Raw genomic sequence first — 24323 nt, forward strand, 5'->3', positions numbered from 1 at the left:
TTAAGAGAGGCTATGTCCAGCAGTGGACGAGACAAGCTGCTAAATGATGATGTTGAGTCAATCCTAAAAAATAACAGGCTTATAATGCTCTATCTGATTAAAACCGAGACGTCCATGCCATAGATTTTTTTTTCTTAACTTTCTTTATGGCTTTCACCACTAGGGTATTTAGCCAGGCCAAGTTAGGTTAGGTCGAGGGTGGCCTACGCCACGTCAGAGCTTAAGCTCCTCCTCTTAGGTCTGATTAAGAAGTTAGTAAGACAACACAACAAAGGATTCAATTATTGGAAATGATCCAATAATGTTCAAATCATAAATCAATATTATTAACTTTCAAAAAATGACAAATGAGTTTAATTATGGTGGATGACGGCGAACCCAACACACCCCGCAGGCATACAGGAGCCTGGATTCCACTTTTAATTAATTCCTGGTACAAATCACCATTCATTCGGTCACATTGGAACAAAATATGCTCCAACGTGCCCTGCGAACCACAATGACATAATGAAGAGTCTGCTCTTCCCAACATAAACAAATGTTGAGGCACCAAACAATGCCCAGTCCTAATGCGAATAATGGTGGTAATATGCCTCCTATCGTTATAAGTCAGTCCAGAGAACCAAGGCTTAGAGGGAAACGCATCAGACTCGCCAAGATATCTACGACCTTTGCTCAAAAATGTTTGCCTCCAAGCAGCCTGCCATAGATGCCCGATGTAAACAGGATTGACTTGACACATTAATTTGACGGACGGTTGTCATTTTTTATTTGAAGTGTCTACTAGTAATCTCCAATTCAAATTACCAAATTTTTTGAGTTTTGTTGACTTGCGACAAGGTAGGTTTCCTGATACTACGGATAGATAACAATTATGATATGTTGGCATCTCTTTCTGCTTGAATATTCATCTTTCTGCGGCGATCCTTACGGATCTTTCAAACGTATCCAAAAGTATCAAATGTAAGATAAACACGATAAATATTCGACTGAATAATCCTTACTTCAATCAGCTTTGTCGATCTGATTAAGAGTCGACGATATAAACGTAGTCTTATAAGGAATGGACGAGAGAGGGAGTGCCCGGAACTGTTGATGAAGCAGGATCGGATGCCTCGGACGCTTCTGTCAAGCGGACCTCTAAAGTTTGTAGTACCTGAGAGGGAGAACTGGGAATTCTCTCAAAACTCTATCCTCCCATCGCATGGAGAAGTCTGGTTTACAGATGGATCCAAAACCGTGCATGATGGTGTGTATGATGCGACCTCGGGGACGAGGCTTACTTTCCCTCTAGGCTGCCACTGTACCATCTTCCAAGCCGAGATCTTCGCGATCATCCGATGCGGGGAGTTCATTTTAAACTCACCGCTACGCCAGAAGGATATATTTATCTGTACGGACAGCAAGGCAGCAATGGCTGCCCTAAAAGCTGATTCAACGACGTCTGCGCTGGTGCTGGAGTGTAAGAAAACACTCTTGTCGCTCACGCGGATGGTCAAGGTACGTCTAACTTGGGTTCCAGGGCACTCCGGTGTTAGGGGAAACGAGGAGGCGGACAGGTTGACCCTTCGTGGTTCCAAAAAGAGACCCGTAGGGCCCGAACCTATTGTAGGACTAGCCGGCGCGGTCAGATCCGCCATTGTGGAGCGTATCTTCTGGCAAAGATCCGATATTGCTTGGGAGAGGCCGGAGGCATGCGGCAGTCGCGATTTCTCATGGGCTTCTTTCCAAGAAACAAGTCCCTGATGGAATTATCCAGAAAGGAGCTCAGATGTGTGACAGGACTTCTGCCAGATGAGAAGACACATGCACATTCTGGGTCTGTCACAGGATCCGGTATGTCGCTTGTGTCTGGAAAACGAGGAAACTCCGATACACGTTTTCACACAGTGCCCGGCACTTGCGACGATCAGAAAGAAGCTTTGGAGTAAGAGTGTGATCAACCCCTTAGATATTCAAGGTACCCGGCCAAGGAGGCTCTGCGGCTTTGTCAGGGTCACCGAACTGGAGGGGTACTAGCTTGTGATGGGTCACAATGGGCCCTTCTCCGAAGGGAGCCCATCTAACAATATTCATTCATTCATTCAAGGAATAACGAGCTGTCAACTGTCACTCTATATTTGGTGTTATAAAAACTGTATTCATTTTTGCTGTGGTTGTCGTTATTAAAGTAAACCATAACTTTGTTTGAAATTGCCGTTACTGTTGGTGGCTTCAAATCTCTCTAATACTAAAAAAGCAGTAAAACTAAAATGACTTTAAACTCTTTTACTACTATGTTATGTCTGTCCTGTCATTGTAAACAATGTCACTTGAAAAATATGAAATGTATGGGCCCTGAAACACTAATTAAAACTGCACAACAACATAGTGATAATTTATTTAACAAATAAATAAGACTTACCGAAGAAGACAAAATAAAGTAGCATTTAAAAGTAAAATCTCTTGTAAAGAGAAGTTCTAAAATAATACCGCCAACGTACAGAGTTTAATCTTCGTTTAAACAAAGACAAATCGAAATAAATCATAATTTTTTTTTAATAAACATGGTTTCGCTTATGACTTGACTGTGAAAGAATATTAAGTTTCAAACTGTCACTTGCACCATCAATGTCAAATTAAGTAGTTTATGATTGAAACTTGTTTTAATTAAGATTGAACACTTGTTAGTGTTGAGTGCAGCGACAATGCGAAACTCAAGCTGAAATTGGGGTTTCGAAAGATAGTTCACTTATTTAAAGACCGGCTAATATCGTGCGAGGATCCTCTACCGCAGACTTTACCTTTCTAAGGAACAGTACTGCTTCACGTCCGTCGATTAACCTATGGTCATAGGTGAGGGCAATGTACATCATAGGCCTAATTACTACCTGAAAAGCAAACAAAAATACCAAGTATTAGAACCATAAATTACATAATAAATCATTCACCATAACATAATATCAATTTTGGTGTTTTTCATGCCTTATTCCTATTTTTTTTTTTAATTTATTCAAATGCTCTGCTTATCCTAAAATTAGCAACAAAACCTCGTAATTTCAAACGTATGGTCCATTTATTTTTCCGTGGCGGTTACGTCATCATTTGTGCCTTTCTTGTCTATTACATCCGTTCTGAGCGCGATAGAATTTTGACGTCATCTAGTCACGTCGGCAATGAATCAGGACGATAAGGTTCGGAAAATCGGCCGCCATTGTTGGTAAAAAGTAAACAAAGAGAATTTTTTTATTTTTGATGTAAATTTTACAATATTGTTACGATTTGGGCCTACTATGCTCGATACTGGATGAAACCGATGCGCCGCAATATCTGGCCGGGCGCGTGTTAAAGTAGGCCACAGTTAGGAAGCGACACCTGGAAGCATCTTTGATATTCGCGGCAAATCGCGAAGCGTTTTGCGGTCATTCTAGAACGTGGTTTGCGAATATAAAAGAAGCGGTGTCGACGACGGCGTAGTAGTGTAGTGGAGTAGTGATTTGGGAACGCGGTAAAGTTTAAATAGCGGAATAATTGTGGAATTGTAGTAGTGTTTTTAGTAGCTGAGTTAATTATTGTACCGAGTGTTTTGAAATGTGTGTAAATAAATTTATTAATTGTTGAGTTAAACTGACTTTGTGTGAACCCACGGGAAAATCGTAACAATATTTTAACGAGTATTTCGATTTAACTATGATACTACGTGTGAGACTAGATAATGTGTGTGTTTCGGTAGTCAGTTTTGAAAATGCCACCTTCTTAATACACTTTACAACTATCAAGGGGCCCAGTGAAACATTCTGAAGGAACTAGAGTGTGTGGAATAGAAAAGGATGCCTTTTCTAATAGAAAACACTGTCACAATGAAATCAGCCCATATATTTACTTACGCCCAAAAAGAGTTTTTACAAGAACACTACAAAAACCAAGTTCATTCCAGCCAGTGGTTCTCGAAGAAACATGGATATAGAGTAAAGGTGCATTTAGCAGAAGCTGACAAGGTGATTTACCTAATACTATAAAAAGGACTCTGGTAGAGGTATTAATGAGCTGCTAATACTAAATAGCTTATGTTTCAGGTACCTTTATTTGTCTAATCTGGAGTTTGCTTATCATGCTTTGAAAGGGTCCGAATTTAAAAAGTCCCATTATCAATTGCTCTAAAAGACTCTGAACAAAAGGTGTTTGAAGCTATGGTTATAATGTTGTTGTCGAAATCCATAGGCAGAGTGTTGAAAAAAACAATTTCTAGTAAGTTTCAGGTAATATTAAGCTGGGTTTATACAGCGCACAATGCATAACTTAATGCATAACATAGAAAGTTGGCTTTACAGTAATGCCTACTGTCGTTTATACAGCGCACAACACTTGCACAATACCGCATAGAAAGTTCATAATTTTTAACTTTCTATGCAATTCTTATGCGAAAACAGCTGTACGCATGCGCAAAATTTTGTAATGTCATATTTTGACATCCGCCGTCCGTCATTGTATTGTGTTATTGTTTATGAATTGTGGATTTGGATTGTTCAAGAATTGTGGTTTGTTGTTGATTTTGTATTTGTGATTTTTCGGTCATTTAGTGCAATAAAAACAGTTGAAGTGTCTACGGAAAAAAACAGAGTTTAGTGGTAAAAATTATCTAGAACTAATTAGTTTCTTTTTACATCAAGAATTTATTAAACAATTGCAGATGGAACCTTGGCAACAATTGGGGCTTCTACTCTTGATGGGTGCTGCAGCTACAGCATTAAGCTTAGATGTCAAGAAAAGGAGAATACGGAGGTTTAAAACGCGACCTATGAATAGAAAACGCAATGAACATAGTGTTTTTGAAAAAATAGTTCAGTTTGCAGAAAAACATGATACAGAGCAGTTTTTCAAATATACGCGTATGACTCCAGAACTGTTCCATAAGTTATTAGCTCTTGTGGGGCCATTCCTACAGAAAGACAACACAAAACATCCAATTAGCCTAAAACAACGTCTTGCCCTCACTCTGCAGTAAGTATATTCTCAATTCCAAATAAAAATGTGTAGTATTGCCAGTTCTGTTTTTCAGTTATTTATCAGAAGGTTGTTCTATGCAGGAAATAGCATGGAATAATAACACTTGAACGCTGCCATCTTGTGTTGCGAGTGGTCGGTTTATGTTGGCTTTCTAAATATGGAGAATTCTAATATATTGTTGTTATTAAAAATGTTTTTGTTCCCCTTTTTCAACTTTACAACAGCAAGCACACCTTTTTTGTCTTATCCTCCTTATCTGTGCTTGACATGATTGACAAATGGCAAGTGACAGAAAAATAACATTTCACATTGCAATGACATTTATCACGTGTTGTCATAAACTCTTTTCATTGGTTAAAAATTATATGTTGTGCGACTGTATAAACACCAAAAAGAAACACTTGTGATTTCTTGTGCAATGTTATGCATTAAGTTATGCATTGTGCACTGTATAAACCCAGCTTTAGAAAGATAAGTTACTTCATATGTAAATTTGATCAAATGCCATTATTTTGCAGAATTAGCCCTAATAACTTTTGCCGTATCTTCTCTGACTAAGACTAGAAACAGATGGTGCTACTGTTAAATACTTTTACATCAGATAGTAGGGTAAATTACTATTTTAATTGTATTATTTACACATTATGAAATATACAAATAAAATCTTTAAAAAGTACACTCAAGTTTCTTTTTTATCTAAGAAGTTTAGTTTTCTTCATAAACAATCATAAAATTAGATAATTTCTTTAACTGAGGTACCTACTGCTCTTACAATAAATTGAACTAAAATGATGTTAAATAAATCACACAACAAAACCAAAATGATATGTATTTAATGCTGGGTAAATTTACAAAAGGAAATTCTTAAAACACCAACAATTCTGTTATAAGTTAAAACAATGCTTTACCATCATCACAAAACTGCACGGATTTAATAGTCTACAGGGTACACAGATTGCCTTTCCTTTCTTGCAAATTTTATGGAATAATTCTTGAAACGTTGATATTGGGCTGTTAATGACTCGTTTGAATGCACCTATCTGTGATATTCTTTCCAGATAATTAAAATTGAATGTGGTTGTTGTTCCCAAGCCAAAGTTTGATTGGAACTTTACGCCTTTGTTTACCACCAAGTGTTGCAAGTTTTCCAGTATAGTGAAGAAAATCTTAAATTTTACGAAGGTCCCGGAATAACAACAGTAATTAATAAACTTAGACAACCCTAAACTAAGTTTTTATTTTTTTTGTTTGTAGTTTTTGCTGTTTTTGAACTTTTTAAAATTCCTAACCTCAAAATGTTGTTTAGAGAGAGTTTAGTTTTGTGAGATTCTTAGAATGTTTTTTTTCAAAACAATAATGTTTTCTCATTTTCATTTATAATTGCTTAATGAAAGATACATATTGTGAGGTTTAAAGGAGGAATTTGTCAATACGGCAACGTCCAAACAAGGGATTAAAAAGATGGATAGCCTAGCTTGTAATAAACGACGTGCGTAAATTTATCTGTTATTTGTCTTGTTTTTTTGTTTATTTTATTTGTTCTGTTATCTGTTCGCTGACGACACAACCGTTATGTCTAGCGGGGTTACACTCTCGGAGCTGTTGTTTCGTTCTGGGGAGGTGCAAACGAGAGTCGAGTCTTGGTTTTCTAATAATAAATTAGTCTTGAATCGCATTAAAACTCAAGAGTTGATTCTCTCTACTTCGGATAACGTGTCTAAGGGTAATACCGTCACTTTGTTGGGAGTGACTATTGATGACTGAGTTGGAATAAACTTGCCACTGTCATATTTATGTTGCGACATCTGAGAGACACATTAGAACTAAAAGTCCTAAGAACGGCATATTTTGCATTGTTTCACTCGAAAATTCAGTATGGTACAGCAGTTTGGGGTGGTTCTGCTCATTCTATTCGAATCTTCCGGCTCCAAAAGCGAGCGATCCGAACCATGTTGAGGCTTGGACTTAGAGATTCTTGTAGACAGCATTTTAAGGATTTGAAAATCTTAACATTTCATGTTGGTCTGCATAAATGAAATTCATAAGAGTAAATCGCTTTACACCATGCACTCTCAAGTGGATTCGTTTAACACCAGAAACGCTAATTTATTGCGTTTACCTCGCAGGTGACTTCAAGTCTCTGTTAAAAATTGTCCTAATTTACGGTTTTATAATAAGCTTCCTGATTGCATCAGGACACTGGAGGGTTGTGCTTTTGAGAGGGCGGTCAAGCAGGTTTTTATTGACGCTTCTTTTTATACCGAGGAGGAATATTTCAATTATGTTTTTTAAAAGTGAGCGTCAGTTTTGTATGTTATTTTATATTTGTATATACATGTATAAGTTTTATCTGTTAGTGTTTTGTTATATTATAGATTGTAGGAATTATTTACTTGAGTTAAGATGACTTGGTGCGCATACATTTCATGTATACAGGGTGGTCCAGTTTGAAGTGTCAATAATTCACCATTTGATAGCTAATCAAAAAATAAGTTGACTTGCATCATGTCATTTTTCTGAAAAACGTTTCCTAAAGAAGATACAGTCCTCCAAATTTCAATTTAAAAAATCGTTTTATAGTTTAAAACTGAACATTCAAGACTTGTGAAAGTCCAAATTTGTACTGAATAGTCTAAAAACTTTTTTACTACTAGAAATGGTCTTATGATTCGCTTTCTCAGACTGCCATCCTGGTTGAGTGTCTGAAACTGGCATTCAAGAACTAAAAAAAGTCCGGAAATCAAGACAAAGATTGTATTGTGCATGAAACTCATTTTTTACTACTAAAAATAATATAAAAGTTGCCTTTTAATGCTAGAACTGACTTTACTAGGACTAAAGAGAGTCCAAAAGTATATTTTCAAGACTTTAATTGGTGTACAACTCAATTTTCTGGACTGGACAACAAGTCTAGAAGTAAATTAAATTTTCGGATTATTTTATTTCTAAAAATTAGTTCTTAAAACGTATTATTGTAGCATTTGGTACCAAAATTTTTTACTTTTATTACTGAAGAAACTTCACTTTTGGAAATAGTCTTAATCTCGATTTTTCAGTCTTAAAAAGCACTAAAAACAGTCCGAATTTCTTAGAGATGCTACAATTTATTGCACCTTTGAGTGTAGAAGTCAATTTAATAGAGAAGAAGCTTGAAATAACATTTTCAAGATTATGGTCAGTGGACACACTGGCGTTTAGGCCTGATAAGTCCTAAAGATAGTATTGAAACTCGATTTGAGGCACTGAAAACAGCCTTAAAACACTAAAAACAGTCTAGTTTATTAAGAAATACCCGAATTTTTAGCACTGAGGTGTTTAGAAGTCGATTTAATAGTGACAAAGCTTGGAAGGCCATTTTAAGTCTATGAAGAATGTAAAAATTTTTTTTTAAGTTTGCTATGTCAATAACTTGGTGAAGATAGTCTTGAAACTCGATTTTCCAAGCTGAAAGCAGTTTTGAAACACTAAAAATAGTCCAGAATTCGAAGAAAATGAAAAGCAAAGTAAAAAGCACGAAAAGTTCGTTTTCAAGACAATTTTCATGAATCTAATGTCAATGTCCTGCATCTAAGACTATTTTCAAGACTAAAATATTAAAGTTTGTTTTCAAATTATGAAAACTTACTTCAAATGCAAATTTTAATTTTTATTTTAAGTTCAAGTCAATTTTTAAGGTTTAAATGTATGAATTTGTAGTAACAAATTCTTGAAAAAGTAGTTTTTATGTCTACAAGTCAATTTTTAGTATTAAAGTCTCCCGATTTGCATGAAAACTGGTTACAACCACAATTTTTAAGCTTCTGAAATGTTTATCTTTTCTAATTCAATTTTCAGAACGAAAGTCTTTTAGTTTGTCTGGAAACTATGAAAACTGGCTACAATAATATTTTTTAAACTTCTTAAGTGAATTTTCCGTTTCCAAGACAATTTTTTAGTTGGGTTGGGTTAGTTTTGGGTCTTTGACCGTAATAACGTGTAATAAAGTGCTTGTTCCAAATTTGATCAATATTGCTCCAACGGTTTGACAGTTATGACAAAAAAAACGATTTTTTAAACAGAAATTTGAAGGGCTGTATTTTCCTTAGGAAGCACTTTTCAGGAAAATGGCATAATGAATGTGAACTTATTTTTTGATGGGCTATCGATTGGTGAATTATTGACATTTAAAACTGGACCACCCTGTATTGTGGTTAAATAAACAAATCTAAATCTATTCCTTCAAACTCAAAAGTTTGAAAACACCACAAATTCTGGAAATTATAACTCACCTACCTGAAACCAGTCCTATTTACTTCGATAATTTTTAGGACTGTAATATCAACTTTAAGTTTACCATTATCAGGATAACTAATGATTTTACTACTAATTTTTTTAAATTGGTGTGAAGTCAAACAGCTAAATAATATAAAGAGAGAAAGTGTTGTCTTACCTGTCCTTTAAGCGCAATTGGCCTATCGAAAATACCGTGCATTCCTAGGATAGCAGATTGCGGTGGATTGATAATGGGAGTACCCATTACCGATCCAAACACTCCCCCGTTGGAGACGGTGAAAGTTCCACCGTCCATGTCTTCAACAGCAATCTGACCTATTGGAATTAAGCAAAACCGCTAATTTAAACCAGAAAATTTGAGCAAACACTCACCTTTTCTGGCTTTCTCTCCTAAAGCGGCCAACGCTAATTCGATGTCAGCAAAGTTCATGCTCTCAACATTTCGAACAACTGGCACGACCAGACCTTTGGGAGTGGCCACGGCCACCGAAATATCTACATAATCCCTATACACAATAGTTTTAAAGAGTGACCGAGTAAAATTTAGAGTTTTTAAATAATATACCTGTAAATGATTTCAGTTCCATCAATCACGGCATTAACCACCGGTTGATCTTGCAGGGCGTACGCGGACGCCTTCAAAAACGCCGACATAAATCCCAGTTTCGTACCGTATTTTTTCACGAAACTATCCTGGTGTGTCTTTCGGAAATCCATCATGTTCCTAAAATCGCATTCGTTTGAATGTTGAAAATAACCGATTAACCACCTACGTCATATCAATCTCGTTAAAAGTGGTTAACATTGCGTTTACGTTCTGAGCCTCCTTCAATCTTTGCGCGATCTTCAGTCGCATTCGGTTCATTTTCACGCGCTGCTCAGTCCTCGTTCCAGTGATTTCTTTGGTTGGATCGGCCGGAGGCAACTATACAATTGAAGGGCTTAATGTGAAATAATGACAAGCCTCAAAAAGGTAAAAATGAGATTTTCGGGGGTAATATCCCTAGTGCATTTAATTTTTCCAGAAAAACGAGTTTTTAAGTAATTTGTTTTAACAAATAGCATGAACGAGCTCGTCTTCGACTCGGATGATTTTTAAAACCACTCTCGCTTATGCTATTTGTTAAAACAAACTACTTAGAAACGAGTATTCCAATTTTTCCACAGGAAAAATTAGATGCACGAGAGATATTTGGTAAGATTATTTCCTGAATTAAATAAACACTTTATTTTAATTAAAACAATAAGAACAATAACTTTCAAGCTAGAAAGGGTAACACTATTCTTTATGTTGTTGTGAGGAGTGTGCAATTTTTTCGATTTTTTTTTCCGGAAAAACTGCTGACAGCTAAGTTGACAGTTGTTGACAAGTGATTTTTCCACTTAAAATTTACATTTGTTATACTAATTCTTGATAGCGATTGGTCAAAATTGATAGGATGGAAATAATCGAAGTAAATTGCGCGCCACGAACATTTTCAAAACCTCGCTATTTCGAAACGAATTCAAGGATTTTAATGCGGTTTGGACTGTCACTGGGCTTGATTTATACAGGCTTTTCGCTAATGTGAAAAACTTTTACTTTAAAGCACTAGAACTGCTTTATACAGGGTGTAAAAGAAAGGAGAGCAAAAAAGTTAAATTTTCAAGTAGTCTCCAATTGACCCATAAATTTTGGTTTTGTTTTAACATAAAAAAGTGTTGTTTATACACTAGACGGCAATATATCAGCCGATGCACCTCATTGACGTTTAACGCGCCACGTTGCCAGATGTTTAGTTTTTTCATTAAAACACGAACTTTACATACATTTTGTTTTTAGTTACTTCTTATATAGAAGTTGACGCAGTTTTTTAACAGAGAACTTTTTAATTGGAATTTTGATTGAAATACAGCCTCTTTCAAGGAAATTTTGCGATATTTTAAGAAATACATTGCAGTAGACAATACAGTGAATAACTAAAATGACTGATAATTGAACAGAATAACAGTAAATTCTTTGTTACACGATATTGAGTTGAAACAATATTCATACAACATTATTATAATAATTTATAAATTTTTCAATGTTTAAACCACATTTTAAAGGTCACGTGACTAGCCTTTACAGTGTTGCGAGCTCAGAATTGTATTATCAACGTCACGTGACGCGTATTTTGCAATTTAAGTTTTTACAACTAAATCTAATTTACCAAGTTTTCAAAGTTTAAACTGCGTTTTGAAGGTCACGTGACTGTTTTTGCGTGACTACTCCTATTCAATACCCAGAAAAAACTCTACAAGATTTGGTACATACAGTCAGTGAGAAAAGCGGTGTCAAAGTTTGAACTGACAGAAACACAGTTTGAAAAGACATTCAGGGACCAAATCGTCTGTAAAACCCACTTGAAGTGAGAAAATGACTGTTTTAAGCATATTTTTGGAATCCTCATTAAATTTCCTACCCAATAACCTAAAAAACCACTACGAGATTTGGTAGTCAGGAAGAAAAGCGGTGTTAAAGTTTGAATTGACAGAAAGACAATTTGAAAGGACAGTCAGAGACCAAATCGCCTCTAAAACCCACTTGGAGTGAGAAAATGACTGTTTTAAGCATATTTTTGGAATCCTCATTAAATTTCCTATCCAATAACCTAAAAAATCACTACAAGATTTGGTACAGTCAGGAAGAAAAGCGGTGTCAAAGTTTGAATTCACAGAACGACAGTTTGAAAGGACCGTCAGAGACCAAATCGCTTCTAAAATCCACTTGGAGTGAGAAAATGACTGTTTTAAGCATATTTTTGGAATCCTCATTAAATTTCCTATCCAATAACCAGAAAAAACACTACAAGATTTGGTACAGTCAGCGAGAAAAGCGGTGCCAAAGTTTAAACTGACAGAAACACAGTTTGAAAAGACAATCAGAGACCAAATCACCTGTAAAACCCAATTGAAGTGAGAAAATGACTGTTTTAAGCATATTTTTGGAATCCTCATTAAATTTCCTATCCAATAACCAGAAAAAACACTACAAGATTTGGTACAGTCAGCGAGAAAAGCGGTGCCAAAGTTTAAACTGACATAAACACAGTTTGAAAAGACAATCAGAGACCAAATCACCTGTAAAACCCACTTGAAGTGAGAAAATGACTGTTTTAAGCATATTTTTGGAATCCTCATTAAATTTCCTATCCAATAACCTAAAAAATCACTACAAGACTTGATACAGTCAGGGAGAAAAGAAGTGTTAAAATTTGAAAACACAGTCAGATACCAAATCGTCTGTAAAACCCACTTGGAATGAGAATATGACTGTTTTAAGCATATTTTTGGAATCCTCATTATATTTCCTATCCAATAACCTAAAAAACCACTACGAGATTTGGTAGTCAGGAAGAAAAGCGGTGTTAAAGTTTGAATTGACAGAAAGACAATTTGAAAGGACAGTCAGAGACCAAATCGCCTCTAAAACCCACTTGGAGTGAGAAAATGACTGTTTTAAGCATATTTTTGGAATCCTCATTATATTTCCTATCCAATAACCTAAAAAATCACTACAAGATTTGGTACAGTCAGGAAGAAAAGCGGTGTCAAAGTTTGAATTCACAGAACGACAGTTTGAAAGGACCGTCAGAGACCAAATCGCTTCTAAAATCCACTTGGAGTGAGAAAATGACTGTTTTAAGCATATTTTTGGAATCCTCATTAAATTTCCTATCCAATAACCAGAAAAAACACTACAAGATTTGGTACAGTCAGCGAGAAAAGCGGTGCCAAAGTTTAAACTGACAGAAACACAGTTTGAAAAGACAATCAGAGACCAAATCACCTGTAAAACCCAATTGAAGTGAGAAAATGACTGTTTTAAGCATATTTTTGGAATCCTCATTAAATTTCCTATCCAATAACCAGAAAAAACACTACAAGATTTGGTACAGTCAGCGAGAAAAGCGGTGCCAAAGTTTAAACTGACATAAACACAGTTTGAAAAGACAATCAGAGACCAAATCACCTGTAAAACCCACTTGAAGTGAGAAAATGACTGTTTTAAGCATATTTTTGGAATCCTCATTAAATTTCCTATCCAATAACCTAAAAAATCACTACAAGACTTGATACAGTCAGGGAGAAAAGAAGTGTTAAAATTTGAAAACACAGTCAGATACCAAATCGTCTGTAAAACCCACTTGGAATGAGAATATGACTGTTTTAAGCATATTTTTGGAATCCTCATTATATTTCCTATCCAATAACCTAAAAAACCACTACGAGATTTGGTAGTCAGGAAGAAAAGCGGTGTTAAAGTTTGAATTGACAGAAAGACAATTTGAAAGGACAGTCAGAGACCAAATCGCCTCTAAAACCCACTTGGAGTGAGAAAATGACTGTTTTAAGCATATTTTTGGAATCCTCATTAAATTTCCTATCCAATAACCTGAAAAAACACTACAAGCTTTGGTACAGTCAGCGAGAAAAGCGGTGCCAAAGTTTAAACTGACAGAAACACAGTTTGAAAAGACAATCAGAGACCAAATCACCTGTAAAACCCACTTGAAGTGAGAAAATGACTGTTTTAAGCATATTTTTGGAATCCTCATTAAATTTCCTATCCAATAACCAGAAAAAACACTACAAGATTTGGTACAGTCAGCGAGAAAAGCGGTGCCAAAGTTTAAACTGACAGAAACACAGTTTGAAAAGACAATCAGAGACCAAATCACCTGTAAAACCCACTTGAAGTGAGAAAATGACTGTTTTAAGCATATTTTTGGAATCCTCATTAAATTTCCTATCCAATAACCTGAAAAAACACTACAAGCTTTGGTACAGTCAACGAGAAAAGCGGTGCCAAAATTTGAACTGACAGAAACACAGTTTGAAAGGACAGTCAGAGACCAAATCGCCTCTAAAACCCACTTGGAGTGAGAAAATTACTGTTTTAAGCATATTTTTTAAATCCTCATTAAATTTCCTATCCAATAACCAGAAAAAACACTACAAGATTTGGTACAGTCAGCGAGAAAAGCGGTGCCAAAGTTTAAACTGACAGAAACACAGTTTGAAAAGACAATCAGAGACCAAATCACCTGTAAAACCCACTTGAAGTGAGAAAATGACTGTTTTAAGCATATTTTTGGAATCCTCATTAAATTTCCTATCCAATAACCAGAAAAAACACTACAAGATTTGGTACAGTCAACGAGAAAAGCGGTGCCAAAATTTGAACTGACAGAAACACAGTTTGAAAGGACAGTCAGAGACCAAATCGCCTCTAAAACCCACTTGGAGTGAGAAAATTACTGTTTTAAGCATATTTTTTAAATCCTCATTAAATTTCCTATCCAATAACCAGAAAAAACACTACAAGATTTGGTACAGTCAGCGAGAAAAGCGGTGCCAAAGTTTAAACTGACAGAAACACAGTTTGAAAAGACAATCAGAGACCAAATCACCTGTAAAACCCACTTGAAGTGAGAAAATGACTGTTTTAAGCATATTTTTGGAATCCTCATTAAATTTCCTATCCAATAACCAGAAAAAACACTACAAGATTTGGTACAGTCAGCGAGAAAAGCGGTGCCAAAGTTTAAACTGACAGAAACACAGTTTGAAAAGACAATCAGAGACCAAATCACCTGTAAAACCCACTTGAAGTGAGAAAATGACTGTTTTAAGCATATTTTTGGAATCCTCATTAAATTTCCTATCCAATAACCTGAAAAAACACTACAAGCTTTGGTACAGTCAACGAGAAAAGCGGTGCCAAAATTTGAACTGACAGAAACACAGTTTGAAAGGACAGTCAGAGACCAAATCGCCTCTAAAACCCACTTGGAGTGAGAAAATTACTGTTTTAAGCATATTTTTTAAATCCTCATTAAATTTCCTATCCAATAACCAGAAAAAACACTACAAGATTTGGTACAGTCAGCGAGAAAAGCGGTGCCAAAGTTTAAACTGACAGAAACACAGTTTGAAAAGACAATCAGAGACCAAATCACCTGTAAAACCCACTTGAAGTGAGAAAATGACTGTTTTAAGCATATTTTTGGAATCCTCATTATATTTCCTATCCAATAACCTAAAAAACCACTACAAGATTTGGTACAGTCAGGAAGAAAAGCGGTGTCAAAGTTTGAATTGACAGAAAGCCAGTTTGAAAGGACAGTCAGAGACCAAATCGCGTCTAAAACCCACTTAGAGTGAGAAAATGACTGTTTTAAGCTTATTTTTGGAATTCTCGTTAAATTTCCTATCCAATAACCTAAAAAATACTACAAAATTTGGTACAGTCAGGGAGAAAAGCGGTGTTAAAGTTTGAACTGCCTGAAACACAGTTTTAAAGGACAGTCAGAGACAAAATTGCCTGTAAAACTCACTTGCAGTGATAAAATGACTGTTTTAAGCACATTTTTGGAATCCCCATTAAACGTGACTTTACAGTGTTGCAAGCTCAAAAATTGAATTATCAAAGTCACATGACGTGATTCTTACAATTTCACCACTATTACCAATTTTTCAAGTATTTCTTTTAAATGATAGGTGTCTTTATTTGACAAGTGCTAACTTGATTATTATGACAGTTAGAAGATTCGTGCAAACGTCAAAATATAACCCGTAATTTCAGGTAATCGTTCAAAAAATATTTTGTTTGTCAAAATTTGGAAAAATCGTTACCTGATCTTAGAAAATCAATTTTAAGCGTTCGGCACAATGTCAAATCAAGTTTTTTTTTCTCAACCTGAGGAAGTCATTTTCATTGAATCCTTATAACACTTTTTGACAAGCGTCAAAATGTCACGTACAAATAATTAATCTAACCTGAAAACTATCACGTGACCATACAAAATTAATTTCAAGGATGAATTTCATTAAGGTTTATCAATACCAGCGGCCTTATCACTAAATTTAAGAATGGCACAAACGTGTAAACATTAGAAAGCATTCTGAGACAGTTTAAATAATTTAAAGACATTTCAATGCATTTTGAGCAAAAATAGAAGCATTGTGAGGTATTTTGAAGGCATTTCAAGGTATTTTGTATGCAAAAAGGCATACTTAACATATAATACATGTTATAACTGTCAAATAATATTACTCATTGCAGATAATGTCCAAATTGAAAAAATCTGATTACATTTCAACCTTCAAAGGATAAGGCCTGCCCAACTAGTTTCGGGACATACGAATGACCATCTTCAGGAGCTAAATCGCAAATCAAAGCTGTCTTTTTACAAGGGGAGAGACCCATATTATTTAGAATAAGTGAATTAAAAAAATTGGTTTAAAGGGGGTAATAAAGCTTAAAAAACCAGTGATAGTACATCCTAAAAACTTAACAACACCACATTGAAGTTAAATTTAGTCTAAATCCATTTTGATAGGGCTGGGGATGACCCTGTGGGGGATGGATATGAAACTCAATCTACCATCCGCAGTAGAGGTGATGAAAGTTGAAATAAATTATTGTGGAGACGACTGCGTGTTTTTCCTTCGAACTCAACTGAAAGAATATGGACTACTACTTCTTTTTCTTTCTTAAAGCTTGTTTTACACTGACAGTTGTTCCGTGAATTTATTCGAGAAGAAGACTTATTAAGATTTATGTAAGAAAATTATAACAAAAAAAAAAATAAACACTCACCTTAACCGTAGCGGTAGCTTCCAAAGATTGCGCATGTCTGATAGCAGCAACCGGAATGGAACTCAATGGAGCCGCTGGTCTAGGTGGTGGAGGAGCGGCGGCCGCTGGTGGTGGTGGTGGCGGCGGTGGTGCTGCAGCTGTAAGTAAAAATATTAAAAAATGGACAGAATTATTTCTCAAGTCTGAAGGAAAATAAAATTGGAATTGCACAGGGAAGCATATTGGGACCTATTTTATTCATTGTATTTCTTAATGACCTGAGCAACATTCTGCTTTCAGAAAATGAGCATGTGACGTGTTATGCCGATGATACGAATTTATTGACAGGGGGAAGAAATGTAGAAAGCCTAGCACTATCGGGAGATAACTTATTTTGCAGAGCACAAGATTGGTTTAAAAGTAACAGATTATTACTTAATAATAATAAAACAAAGGTTCTACTCTTTAGAACAAAACAATTCAAAACGGAAAAACCTGGAACACTAACTTTTGGACAATCAAATACAGAGCTCGTAGAACATACCACATTTCTTGGAATCCACTTGGATGAATTCCTAAACTGGTCAAATCATATTTTAGAGTTAAACAAAAACCTTAGTTCAGTTTGCTATGGCATACAAGTCACTGCGAAATACATGAATGAAAGAACATTAAAAATCCTATATTACGCAAACTTTGAATCTGTGCTCAAGTATGGGATAATATTTTGGGGTTCTAATAGCTTAATGGAAAAAATTTTTCTTTTACAAAAACGAGCACTTAGAATAGTCAAGAAAATGGGATACAGGGAGAGCTGCAGGGGGGTTTTCAAAGCTAATGGCATTCTGACGGTGTGGGGACTATATATTTATGAATGTATAGTTTTCTTTTTCAAAAACAAAAGTATGTTTGATCTGGAGGTACATCATAGTTATAACACTCGAAGCGTAAATGTAAATTATCCGATACACAGATTAACTATAACCGAAAAAAAATCCATATTATGCCTGTTTGAAGCTATTCAATACATTACAAAACGATTTAAAATTAGAAAAAAATGAGAAACTTTTTAAAAGAAAGGTAAAACAGATGTTAATTAATTTAGAGCCATATTGTATCAGGGATTATGTAAGAGACTATTAGGTGTACGCTCATTTTAAAATGACGCTGTTTCTTTTTGTGTTTTCATGTATGTTTTTTGTAGTTACAGGAAATGTATTGTGACCATAATTAGAAATAAAGAAGACTAACTAACTAACAAAATATAACCCTCGCATGTTTACATAAAACGTGCTACCGACCTGCAGGTGTCGGTTGAGGTTTTGGCGCCGCTGGAGGTGGTGGTGCAGCTTTAGGTTCCTCTTTGGCGGGAGCAGATTTAACTGGAGCCTCTGCCGTGACTTTCAATTTGAATAGAGGAGTTCCGGCTTTAACAGTGTCGCCGTCTTTTACTAGAATTTCCTCAATGATACCGTGAGTTGGCGAGTGTACGGGCATCGATGTTTTGTCGGTTTCCACCTCGGCAATTACCTCATCAGCTGCTACAGCATCTCCAACTTTTTTCTCGATTCTATTACATAGGAAACAGAATAACTATTTATCCTAGTATAGGTAATGTAGAAAAGTGTCTATTACAGCAAAAAAACAAATAAGACATGCTATTTAGACTTGTTGAAGTAAAGGCTTTTCAAATTTGTGTAAACTGTTTTAATCCAGAAAATCCACTATTTTCTTCAAATAATCAATTTAAAAACGTTCAAATTTGCTATCATTTGGTGAAAGAAACATACAGTGTGGAACAGCCAAATGGAATAAATTCGATAACGAATAAATGAGAGCGTGTTGGGAAAAACGCTTGGACACGTCGATTTGTATTTTTAGATGCGCATTTATTAAAAAAAATAAAAATTATATAGGGTGTGTCATGTGACAGTGGCCGATACCAACTTTCTTATTTTAAATACAACCCCCTGTATATTATAATTTTTTTGGATTCTTCAGAAAATTCTAGACATAATTCATGTACAATGTCCCATACCTATCTTCAACTGTTTCGGAAATATTAAGTGTTTTCAGATGTATTACTAAAATTAATATTAAAAAAAGAAAATTATTTTATTTCACAAATAATGTCAAAAAAAACAAAAAAACATTAATTTCAATGTAAGAGATGTTCAAAATGTTCGTGAAAATAAGTATTGAGTGTAATGTAGCGAATTTGTGAAATAAAATAATTTTCTTTTTTTAATGTTAATTGTTGTAATACATCTGAAAACACTTAATATTTCCGAAACAGTTGAAGATAGGTATGGGACATTGTACATGAATTATGTCTAGAATTTTCGGAAGAATCCAAAAAACTAATAATATACAGGTGGTTGTATTTAAAATAAGAAAGTTGGTATCGGCCACTGTCACATGACACACCCTATATAATTTTTATTTTTTTTAATAAATGCGCATCTAAAAATACAAATAGACGTGTCCAAGCGTTTTTCCCAACACGCTCTCATTTATTCGTTATCGAATTTATTCCATTTGGCTGTTCCACACTGTATACACAACATATCAGCTAACATATATTTAATAATAATTTACACTATAGCAATAGCATATTATTCAAAAGGATTTAAATTTCTATCATAACTGTCATCTAGTTCTTCCTCATCTCGAAATGGATTCATTTCCTCATCATAATCATCATCAAATGGATTGGTTGAAGCCAAACTTTCTGAACGTTTTGAACTAGGTGACAACTTGTCTGAACTTTGGGACACCCTGTACAAAAACCATATTAAAATCCTAACTTTACCCTTAAGTTTTTGTCTTTTTAATAAGTACTAATAATACTTGATACTATAAAGTGATGATACAAAATGCATTTAGAACTTCAATATTTGGCTCATTGTCAAAATTCAAGGTAATACTACAGACAATAGCTTAATTTAGAAACTTGGACTGACCTAACCCAAAGAATTTTATTTTGAAATTAAATCTAGATAACTGTACAACAGCACTACAATAATCCTAGCCTGTGATTTATTTTTGATATTGTTCTATTAAAAATATAGCAGGTGTTCATTATAAGTTCAGAAAAGTTCATTATTAAAGTAAGATTAGAAAATAATTAGATTTCATACAATATTTTAATATGCCTCTTTCTTAACAGCCCTGTATATTGACAACTAAGGCTTTTTGGAGTATAATTTAGATGATATAAAGTTGAAGCAGTTATTTGTTAATAATTAGTTATAGAGATAGATGGGTACCAAATTTTGGGCTTTTTTAGGTTATAGGATAGGAAATATAATGAGGATTCCAAAAATGTTCTTTAAACAAGCATTTTCTCCCTCCAAGTGGGTTTTGTAGGCGACTGTCATTTCAAACTGTGTTTCAGACAGTTCAAACTTTAACACCGCTTTTCTCCCTGACTGTACCAAATTTTGTAGTATTTTTCAGGTTATTGGATAAGAAATTTAATGAGAATTCCAAAAATGTGCTTAAAACACTCATTTTATCACTCCAAGTGAGTTTTACAGGCGATTTTGTCTCTGACTGTTCTATCAAACAATCAGGGAGAAAAGCAGTGTTAAACTTTGAACTGCCTGAAACACAGTTTGAAAGGACAGTCAGAGACAAAATCGCCTGTAAAACCCTCTTGGAGTGAGAAAATGACTCTTTTAAGCACATTTTTGGAATCTTCATTAAATTTGCTATCCAATAATCTAAAAAATACTACAAAATTTGGTACAGTCAGGGAGAAAAACGATGTTAAAGTTTGAATTGCCTGAAACACAGTTTAAAAGGACAGTCAGAGACAAAATCGCCTGTAAAACTTACTTGGAGTGATAAAGTGACTGTTTTAATAACATTTTTGGAATCCTCATTAAATTTTCTATCCAATAACTTGAAAAAACACTACAAAATTTGGTACAGTCAGAGAGAAAATTGGTGTCAAAATTTGAACTGACGGAAACAGAGTTTGAAAAGACAAAATCGCATGTAAAACTCAGGGAGTGGTTTAGAAAAGTTTTATTGCAGTATTCAGTACAAAATGTGTTTCTGAGATTTGTGGCAGTGGTCACGTGACTTCCTAGCTAAATTATCCTGCAAAACCACGTGATATCTGTGTTTAATGTCTTAGAATTTGCAAGAATTACTGTGAAACACAGTTTTCGAAACAAGTTATGACTGTGTTATTTTGACAATTGTCAGTAAACTACAAATTGTTTAAAAAAAATCTTCAGATTCTCGTCATTTTTCTCATTTCAAAAACATATTATTTGTCATAATTTAAACATGACATAATAGGAAAAAGTAAGAAAATGCTATTTTTTTGGAAAATGCTACATGTTACAAATGTGCTACATTAATAGCATATTTGTCGTTTTGGCATTGTAACGACGATATATGGGAAAAAATCAATATGAGTTCAAAACACTGAAAACTGAGTGGAAAAATCAAATCTCCTAAATTTACGCAATAAACAACCGATTTTTATCCAAAACTATTACTGATTTGGACTCTGGACGATGGGCAACCATGATATTTTAGTCCAATATCGAAATTATTTTCAATCACTTAAAATAATTGAGGGTTTTAATTAAAATTAAAAAAATCATGATTTTTATGACTTTTTAAAACAAATTTTTTTTTTTTTTTGGGTAATTTTTAAAGGATATATTCTAAAACAAACTTAACCTAAAAAAGACATTTTTTAGTGGTGTTGGCATTAACCCCGATATGCCCTGTAATGCTTCATTTTAATAGTTTATAACTCAATGCCACATATAAAATAGAAATTTCACATAATCTGATAAGCAATTAACTAGGTTTATTTAAAGTAATTAGATGAATACCTTAAGTGAAAATATTACAAAAGCCAATCAAGGTTTCAGTTAATTAGGATATAAGCATTTTACATCTTTAAGAGGCTTAGTAATTAATAAACTAAGTCATTCAAATAAGAACCAAATAACTCAGAATCTACCTTGGGATTCAATCAATTTCACCTGAAGTAGGTTATAGTTTAATAAGTAAAAAAATATTGTTTTTAAACTGATACACATGTAATATTTGGTACACAATGACCATAGTAGAATGAATAGCTTAATTACCAGTTTATTTCAAATTGAATTTTGTTTCAGTTTATAATGTGTAACCAAATGCATTATCACAACATTTTTATTCTAAAATAGAAAAATAGATAAAAGAAGAAATGTAATTGAAACTTACCTTATGTCTCCTTCGGTAACAGATTCAGGAAAAGCTGGGCACTTAACAGTTTCCTGTTGGGAAAGTGATGTAAAGATCCTAAAGTACCGGTCTGTTCGGCAGCATACTGACTTGGGCGAGCTAAATCAAATTCCGGTACTTTCACACAACTTGCAACTTGTATTTTTCACACCATACTTTTACCTTGAAAGAACTTCATCCTTTGATTTTAATTTGTAGGTACAAAGAGCTCTGGCTCCATAAGACAAGTTCTGTGGTAACACCTACAGAAAGATTACATAATAAGGTGAGTTGTAATGGCACCTACCTTTAATTAATTTGACGCGATCCAAGTGATACAATTATGTAATTGGCCTTTTCTATTACATATTATTTTAGTCCCAAACCTTACCTCTGCGGCAGTTTTGTCCAAATACTTGTTCAAAGTTCTAATCACTGCACGCGGTAATCTCCGACTGGCCATCGTTAGCATGGTGGACATACTTCGGTGAATTTGATTTTATCCTTAATTATGACAAATTTAAATTATTCAGCACCCAAATCATATGCCGTCCGGTCTATAAATAATCGAGAAAACAGGCTGCCCGCTATCACTAAAAATGTGTGAAAACCTGAGGTTTGCCGTATTGGAGTTGGGGGTCTCAGTCAAATGTCAGAAAACGTCACTGTCACTGTCACTGTCAGTACTGTCAATGGTGACTCGCCCGGTCGGTGTTGTCAAATGTACACGTTAGGTCGAATTGAACCAAAAGGTTTTTTCCAACCGTTAGAAATCTGGGATGTACAATTTCCGGATAATTAAATTATTTATGGAAATTTTTGCAGACAATTTTCTGTAATTTTTCGGAAAAATGTTGAGGTTAATTTTGAAAATAAAAAATTTCACTTGAAATTTCTTGACAATTCTAGTTTTTAATTTTTCAATGTCAAACGGTGCGTGGTACCAAAAAAGTGTATAGAAGGTAAAAGTTACATCCCATCGAGGTGCATTTGTGGTACAAATTTCAGACCTCTAATCTGAAACGTTCCTGAGATATTGAGCAAAAACTGCAAAAAACGAGAGTCAATTTTCACGCCCTCTTGCGGCTAAACGGGACAACTTAGCCGTGCCCGCTCAACGTCACATGATAGCCCCATTTATTAGCTTTCTTTTATTATACGGTATGTTTATACAGGGTGATTCAAATAAGCGAGTTTTGGACGATTTTCTGGAAAAGTGCACGGAAATTTAATTTAAATTAGCGATTTTTTGGGCCTACAGTACTAACGGCCACCATTTTGGATTTTCTGTAATCAAAGTGACTTTTTTTAACTAATTTGAACTTGGCGAACACAAATCTGACGTCCATTTTGCTCTAACTGTCACCGTTTCGGAGATTACTTTGAAATTATGTCAATTATGACACTTTGGGGCATGGCACCCTTGCAAAATGACATTTTGACAAATGACACTTTACGTCATTTTTGTAGTATTAACCTGAAGGTATTTAAGCAGTTGAGGTTAATTTTGTAAAAAAAATATTTTCTGAAAATAATTATAAGGTATCACCTTTGAAAATTCTTGACAATTCTAGTTTTTAATTTTTCAAGGTAAAACAGTGCATGGTACCAAAAAAGTGTATAGAAGGTAAAAGTTGCACCATATCAAGGTGCATTTGTGATACAAATTTCAGACCTCTAATCTGAAACGTTCCTGAGATATTGAGCCAAAACTGCAAAAAACGAGAGTCAACTTTCACGCCCTCTAGCGGCTAAACAGGGCAACTTAGCCGAGTCCGCTCAACGTCACGTGATAGCTCCATTCATTAGCTTTCTTTTGTTATACTGTGTGTTTATACAGGGTGTTTCAAATAAACTAGTTATGGACGATTTTCTGGAAAAGTGCACCAAAATTTCGCTCAAATTGGGAATTTCAGGTTTCGAGGAGGGTGGTCAAAGTAAGGCTGCTTGAGCAAAAACAATTGAATATCGATACAAACATTTTACCTCAAGTAGGCCTAGAATTTGATGTAGATTCCAAAAATCGAATAAAAAATTTTGGTTTGGTTTGTTGCTCAAATTTGGGACACCCTGTATACTGATGGATTATCTAGGAATAAAGTATATGCAAATATCTACAAGATTCATATTTGAAATGTTTTTATAAAATGAAAATTAAACAAGTTACAAGTATGTTAAAAATTCATTCAATCACCCTGTAAACTACTCCATTGTATTGTCAATA

General features: G+C 34.6%; 1 protein-coding gene and 3 long non-coding RNA genes across 4 annotated transcripts; 2 read left to right on the plus strand and 2 right to left on the minus strand.

Annotated features, from left to right (window-relative positions):
* Window positions 1–1127: 1127 nt before the first annotated feature.
* LOC145729263 (uncharacterized) lies at window positions 1128–1746 on the plus strand. The gene is made up of 2 exons (XR_014178322.1): window positions 1128–1462; window positions 1523–1746. It is a non-coding gene; the product is annotated as an uncharacterized LOC145729263 (long non-coding RNA).
* Window positions 1747–2364: 618 nt separating this feature from the next.
* LOC145728956 (dihydrolipoyllysine-residue succinyltransferase component of 2-oxoglutarate dehydrogenase complex, mitochondrial-like) lies at window positions 2365–22732 on the minus strand. Its single transcript, XM_081979533.1, has 10 exons — window positions 22491–22732; window positions 22283–22362; window positions 22100–22219; window positions 18166–18434; window positions 16886–17022; window positions 10032–10183; window positions 9824–9982; window positions 9631–9764; window positions 9416–9573; window positions 2365–2870 (listed from the first exon to the last, which is right to left on the minus strand). Exons 1-10 carry the CDS (start codon window positions 22578–22580, stop codon window positions 2736–2738), a joined length of 1434 nt encoding a protein of 477 aa, XP_081835659.1. The 5' UTR covers window positions 22581–22732; the 3' UTR covers window positions 2365–2735.
* On the minus strand, window positions 3093–9403 carry LOC145728958 (uncharacterized). Its single transcript, XR_014178210.1, has 2 exons — window positions 4975–9403; window positions 3093–4918 (listed from the first exon to the last, which is right to left on the minus strand). It is a non-coding gene; the product is annotated as an uncharacterized LOC145728958 (long non-coding RNA).
* On the plus strand, window positions 4478–5177 carry LOC145728957 (uncharacterized). The gene is made up of 3 exons (XR_014178209.1): window positions 4478–4607; window positions 4670–4980; window positions 5039–5177. It is a non-coding gene; the product is annotated as an uncharacterized LOC145728957 (long non-coding RNA).
* Window positions 22733–24323: the final 1591 nt, after the last annotated feature.

This window comes from Ips typographus, linkage group LG5 (assembly GCF_016097725.1).
Source record: "Ips typographus isolate SLU linkage group LG5, UJ_Ityp_2.0, whole genome shotgun sequence".
NCBI lineage: Eukaryota > Metazoa > Arthropoda > Insecta > Coleoptera > Curculionidae > Ips > Ips typographus.

What these genes read in the sequence shown, in the direction of transcription:
- LOC145728956 (XM_081979533.1), bottom strand. Translation starts at nt 22,580, where the DNA reads ATGTCCACCATGCTAACGATGGCCAGTCGGAGATTACCGCGTGCAGTG. An exon ending in AAGGATGAAGTTCTTTCAAG is followed by an intron (nt 22,220 to 22,282) that starts GTAAAAGTATGG and finishes AATTTGATTTAG; the next exon opens with CTCGCCCAAGTCAGTATGCT. An exon ending in AAGCTACCGCTACGGTTAAG is followed by an intron (nt 10,184 to 16,885) that starts GTGAGTGTTTAT and finishes TCAATTGTATAG; the next exon opens with TTGCCTCCGGCCGATCCAAC.